Source organism: Macadamia integrifolia, chromosome 11 (genome assembly GCF_013358625.1).
Source record: "Macadamia integrifolia cultivar HAES 741 chromosome 11, SCU_Mint_v3, whole genome shotgun sequence".
Classification (NCBI taxonomy): domain Eukaryota; kingdom Viridiplantae; phylum Streptophyta; class Magnoliopsida; order Proteales; family Proteaceae; genus Macadamia; species Macadamia integrifolia.
Window position 1 is genome coordinate 4,089,751 of NC_056567.1, and position 6,544 is coordinate 4,096,294.

General features: G+C 37.3%; 1 protein-coding gene and 1 long non-coding RNA gene across 6 annotated transcripts in view; both read left to right on the plus strand.

Annotated features, from left to right (window-relative positions):
- Nucleotides 1-430, plus strand: part of LOC122094288 (60S ribosomal protein L10a-like) — a 6,963-nt gene extending 6,533 nt beyond the window's left edge. For all 4 annotated transcript variants that reach the window (XM_042665046.1, XM_042665047.1, XM_042665048.1 and 1 more), the window contains exon 6: nt 199-430. In XM_042665046.1, the coding sequence (XP_042520980.1) occupies nt 199-252 (54 nt within the window). In that variant the 3' untranslated portion in view covers nt 253-430. The remainder of the gene's footprint in view (nt 1-198) is intronic.
- Nucleotides 431-5,322: 4,892 nt separating this feature from the next.
- Nucleotides 5,323-6,544, plus strand: part of LOC122093567 — a 6,234-nt gene continuing 5,012 nt past the window's right edge. The window contains exons 1-2 of one of the 2 annotated variants that reach the window (XR_006144493.1): nt 5,323-5,508; nt 6,147-6,270. This is a non-coding gene — a long non-coding RNA (uncharacterized LOC122093567). The other variant, XR_006144492.1, reaches the window with a different exon arrangement.

Below are 6,544 nucleotides of genomic sequence, written 5' to 3' on the forward strand. Positions count from 1 at the left end.
GGGGGGGGGGGGGGGGGGGGGAGGTGTTTTGGTTATATCAGATGGGGTATTTATGCCCATCTCACTGTATTTAATGTAGGTTGTGCACTTTCTTTTTTTCGTCCATTTGTGATTTTCCAGGGTACTACAGACTTTAATAAGCATCGTGTTCTCCTGTACTAATTTTATTTGGTTATTTTTGCTGTTAATGAAAACCAGGTGAGATGCTTGTTCTTGAAGAGTACCATGGGGAAGCCAAATCGGATCTTCTGAGGAGTTCTACCTTTTTTTCTGAGAGCTGTGTAGTGAGGATAGTTTTGAGGTGGACTTGAATATTTCTGGAAAAGATGATATAGCCGTTTTGGTTCCCTATTCCATTTTTGGTCTTTGTAGAATACTGCCAGCAATCTTTATTTTTTAATTCTAAGTTTGTGGATGGTGAGAGAGATAAGCAGAGGTACATAATGTGTTTATTTTTAAGGATTCATATCCATGTGACATGCTTCCAAACCTGAGTAACCTGGTGGCCTGCAGCTCTATGCCTCTATCCTTGGAGCATCAACTCCTTGTTGAAAAGAGGTTTTCAGTTCGAAGCTTCTCAATAAAAAGCACCAGTTCACTACTGCCACCATAGTAGTCGCATAGTCGAAATGACTGGAACCAGGTAAATGAGCCAATGTGTGGACTTGGTCCTAAATCAGTTATTGCAGTTCATCCGATCTTACCAGCCAATGCTTGAGGTTTCATGCTGTGGGTATTCACCATATTGAACAGTACTTAGTGTAATAGGGTCCCAAGGTAATTCTGGAACATCCAGATCCAGTAATATAACAGAGGAATTCATCCTATTTTAGAACTACTCGACTCAAAGTGTGTTGCGTGAATGGCGTAGACTAGAACAATATCTGCAAGATGGTGAATTGCATTATAATCGAGTAGAGGAAAATTTTCGAGCTTCGATTTTCATTTTCTAGCGTAGATGAACCGCTCAAGTGTAATTGGACTAGATTTTAGCTGTAGCATTACCAGACCATCACCATCTCTCCTTTCGTGTAGTAGATCTTCCCAATGTTTCACAATCTTTATATAAGCATCTAGAGAAAGTTGACCTGCTTAGAGTAAGAATGGATAGAGATACTCTTGGTCTCTATAATTTCAAAACTTGATTGCCTCATGTTTCGTCTGGTTGTTGCTCCCTGGAAATTTGAAGCGAGTAAGAGACCAAAGCGAGCTTGTGATTTAAGGCCCAGAGTTAGAATGATGTACCATGGAACCAAAATATGGCTTGGGCCTGTACGATCAAAACTCTGAATAGGAATGAGCTTGCTGGGCCCCTTGACTTTCTAATTTGATTTTCACATAGATTCTGTTTGGTTTTGAGGGAAGTGGGGAAAGGGGAGCGAAGTTAAGGAAGAAAAATTTCACTTCTAGGGAAATATTTGGATTTCGCCAGCAACTAAACACCAGAAATGGCTCTCTGTAAAATATATTTCATTTACAAAGGAAATATTTACATTTTCCTTACAACCAAATGAAGCAATAGCCAAAAAACCGCTCCTAACCCAAACAGTTCCATCTCTAGTGACTATTTTAGCAAGTATAAGGAACTACAGTGCTGTTCATATTGAAATTGTACATGCATTGCATATGGAAAGGCTCATTTGAGTAAGCTCATTTCACTTTGCTTCTGGTCTTCCAGAAGCCAGCTTCTCAGAAGACAAAATCATGCATCTATAGAATTCAAATGTGTATAATCTTTAACCCGTGAAGTGCGAAAAGCCGGGAAACCCGCTTCAAATAACTTCTCAGACAGAGGGAAAGTGAATCTAAGCTTTGTCAAAATGTTCCCAACATTTTGATGCCTTTCCACTACTTTCAGGTTTCAGTTTGCTTTAGAAAAGAAGAATGAACATAAGTGAAGCCGGTTCAATGTCTTTCCGAATTCAAACCGGCATCATGAACATGTTTTTATCAACAATGCCATTGCCATGATTATCTCTTCCCTAATCTAATCTCATACACTGATTTTATCTAATCACATCCTTAATGGAAATACACCCACTTAGTTACCCACCCACTAGAGTAATCAAGAGTTACTTAATTTCACTTTATGTCACAATCAGCTTAGGGGACATATAGACAATGTCACAAGATGGATAACAAGCTTGTCCATGGGCCTAATCACATCAAACCTAATTATCAAAGCCCAATGGAAATTCCCTTAATCACCTTCCTGACCAAGCTGATAATGTGAAAATATAAGTTAAAATCATTTATATGAGGACTTCATATCTAAAACAAAATAAAAATTACAGTAAAAGCATCATCACCTTCATTCATTCATTCATTCATTCATTCATTTGAATTTCCTTAGTAGCTATTATTCAGTTTATACTTTATACTACAAAAGAAATGAGTCAACTTGGAAAATAAAAATTCTGAATCCCCAAAGATTTTCTCTTCTTCTTCTTCTTCTTTTTACTTTTTTTTTTTTTTTTTTCAACAAGGGAAAGAAACTATTATTAGTGAAAGTCTGAATAGGAGAAACTCTTACCCAAGAAAGAGCAAGAAACAAGAAAAGGGGGTAGAGAACATCACCAGAAGGATTTGCTTGAATTATTTCTCAACTTGCTTATACTAGAAAGATGACTATTCAAGGTATCCATTAACTTAGCTAAGCATCAGATCCTATATAAGATTTCATTGTTTAGTCCTTTATGATTTCAATGTTTAGCCTCTCTTTTTTATTTATTTAATAATATATTTTTTTTTTTGGCTAACGTCGGTTATTCAGGTCAAAGTCCCGTGAGCTCATACTGACCCTACAACTGCATGAATCGGGTCATACCGGGGTTGAATGAAAACCATTCAACTGTCACTAAAAGTAGTGAAGAGCACTAAACACCCCCATTTAGTCTCTCTCTCTCTCTCTCTCTCTCTCTCTCTCTCTCTCTCTCTCTCTCTCTCTCTCTCTCTCTCTCTCTCTCTCTCTCTCAAATTTTGGTTAGGAACCTTACGTTACATTTTAAGTCAAAAGTACATGGGGCATTATTTATTAATCTTCCTTAGACATAGAATATTGAATTCCTTATTGTTTTGTTAAGAACACATCCCCACCCAATGTATACACATAGTTCACCATTTATTGATTGAAACCAATAAATTATGACTTCTGATTTCTAATTAGGTTTAACTTTTTCTTTCCCTTCTGGCTTCTACCAAAAAAAAAACGTTTTCTTTCCCCACTAGTAAACAAATAAAATGATTAAAAGAACGCGTCTTATCACATCATCCATAATTATAAAAGTCTAAGTGAATTCCCTTAGCCACTTTCAGGGCTAAGATCAATTACGTCTCAAGGAATTCATGTTTAGACTCTCCTCTAATTAGCTTGAATAATTTTCTTGAATTTTTCTCTCATCTTGCTTATGATAGAAAAGAGCTTGACTATTCAATGGATCAACTTGATTAGCTGAGCAATAAGCATCACATATAAACAAGACTTCATTCATTACACTTTAAAAAAAACGGCCTCTCTCTCTCTCTCTCTCTCTCTCTCTCTCTCTCTCTCTCTCTCTCTCTCTCTCTCTCTCTCTCTCTCTCTCTCTCTCTCTTGTTAACCAAGGTGTCCAGGTCAGCTTACATGCACCTTGACTAATCCTCGGGGAGACTAGCGCAGTAATCCACCACCATGGTCTCCACTCAAATCGCAAATGCACAGATGGAGAATCAAACCTCTCTCTCTCTCTCTCAAGTCATATATTTTCCAGATTACATGATAAATAATTTGGGTTATATGATAGTCATATCAGGCAACACATCATATGCTTAGAGAATCAACCACATTAAAAACATTGTTTGTCCATTCATTGATTGAAATTGGTAAAGTTCTTTTACCTAGAATCTAGAACTTCATGTAGATCCCCTGGCCATTGAAAAGATTATATCCTAATTGTTTCATAAAGAAATCTTCAAATTTCAAGTTCAATTTTTCTGTTTTCACCCTTGAAAAGGAAGATAAAATTCATAATAAAATATTTAAATTTTTATTTTCAACTAGGATCAACTTTTTCCTCCAATGTTAAAGGAATATAACTATAAGAAAGATGTGTATATTACACTAATATTGAATAAAACACATCTTATTAGAATTTCATATTGAGATAGTGTTTGGTAAATCAATCACATTATTTCAATAGGGATATAAAATGAAATTGGCCAAACGAATCTACACCATTAATGTCCAAACTATATAAATACAATGCTAACATGGGCCATCTACATAGGAGTGTCAACCGGTCGGGCCGGGCCAGTCTCGGTCAAGCCTGCAATCAGGCCTAATTGGGCTTGACCACTCAAAAGCTTTGCACCGTGAACTCTTGTTTAAGTAAACGGGCCTAGCTTTGGAAGACATGGTACAGTTTATAATTGGGTTGGTCTATATCAGGCTTTAATCAAGCTTCCTTAAATGGGCTTTAACCGGGTTTTGACCTGGCTACGGACCTATTTAAGTCTAAACGGACTTTAAATTTGTCTACCCTAAAATTCTATCTTTAAGTGGGTTGAGATTATGGTTGTTCTTTTTTCTTAAAAAAACAAGAGATTATGACCATTACAACTTACAAAATAAAGCTTAACTAAATCAAATCCTACTACAAAGCAAAGGGTAAGAAAGCTTAATTAGTTTCTTACTAGTAGTGGCAAAATATATATTTTATGTAGTATTAAAGGGGATCAGGCTACAATGAGTTGGTTCAAGTCGGGCATATAAACGTGTCGATTCGATCTGGCGCTCGACAGGCTAGCTACCTACACCGTGAACGCCCGTTTAATAAATGTGTCGGGCTCAAGCCCAACACTTTTATTAATCGGCCAAATCTAGGTCAGGCAATAAACGTGTTGGGCTCGATCGGGCCTACCGATGCGGGCTCAGAATTGACACCCCTACATCTACATAGTCAATATGTAAAGGGCAGGAGCACTAATTGAATAATTTAACACAAATGGAGAAAACCAATATATAAAAAAGAAACCCTAATTTGAAAACTTGGATCACTCCCACTACCACAACTACCTTAATCAAATAAGGGTTCAACTCTTTGAGCTAGATTACAAAGCCAACCATGTGATGACCTATTCATAATCAAGTAAGAAAAAGGTGTGGTCCTTCCTATGTTTGGGGCTTGTCTATATGTCATTGTTTGTCAACCGTGACACCCAAGGCATTAGAACCACCCAGAGCTAAAGACAAAAGGATCCCTTCAACCGATTCCACCACAACTTGACTAATACATACAATTCATATACAGAAAGAACTGAAAAACATTAATGCAAGAAGAAAAACCATGACCAGGAGAGAGAGAGAGAGGAGGTAAAGGTCCCTTTCAATAGCTGTGCAATGGAAAACATTATGTATGGAGGTGCATTTTTATAGTTCAGGAAGAGGGTCACAAGGGTTTCCTTGCAACAACATGCATGTCTGTGCTGCGGGCTCACCTCAAGTTCAGGAGTGAAGGCTTGAAGCTTCTGGTAGTTCCCTTTCATAATTTCATTGCTGTACATGAAAAGGGGTCTCCAAGAGAGTCCTAACTCGGGTTCGACCTTTTTCCAGTGTGTTGGTTTGAGAGGTTGAAGCTGCCAGCATGATCTGGTTAGATGCTGGATTAGGTTTTCTGGTTTACTCCTCAGTATCTTACCTATAGCAGTTGCACCACCACACAAAAGACCTAGAAATCTAGGCTTATTTCTTATTGATACTCTTCTGCCCTAATTTGATGTTTTTGGGTAGATGAGTGTTCTTATGAATCCCATAGATATCTCAACTGCCATGTGGTCCTGGTTCTAGACAGGTAGGCAAATAGATCAATAGATAGATCCACAGCTCATATTTGTTGGTGACTTTATGATTGATGGATGATAGGAATATTGGCATTTTCTGCAGATAATTAAGCTCTTCCATGGTTTTTGTATTCTGTCTTTCAATAGATCATATCAAGAGTCGATAAACTCAAACCCAGCAAAGTTCTCTTTTAAACTGCAGTGCCCTATAGGGCATGATTATGTAGTTTATGATATTTATGTTTTTTCATCTTCTTACATGTCCTTTTACTGTCATACAATCATTAGTAGGATTGTTAATTGAGCTTCTTAGACATGGCTCAATTCAGGTCATCCTGCAGCTTCAATCACTCACTCACCAACAAATGATCCTTACTTTCTATTAATGGAGGTTTCCCAATTTTGAATTACTTGATTCTCTCTCCACCAGGCCTAATGATCTCAACAAAACAGGTATGTTTCTCATCATCCCATAACCATTTTGCTTATCACTTTATCATCATTTTCAGTAATTTTAAATGTTGCATCTCTCTCTCTCTCTCTCTCTCTCTCTCTCTCTCTCTCTCTCAGTTCTGTTGCCAGCTCTTCTTTGCTGTAGACACGTATGTAAAGTGTAAACAAAACAGGGATGCATCCCCATATATATGTGCTTTTGTAAGCCTGTTTGATTTGCTTCTCCTCAACTTAGTATAATTGATTGAAAAATATATCTTTCCAGGGAATTTAT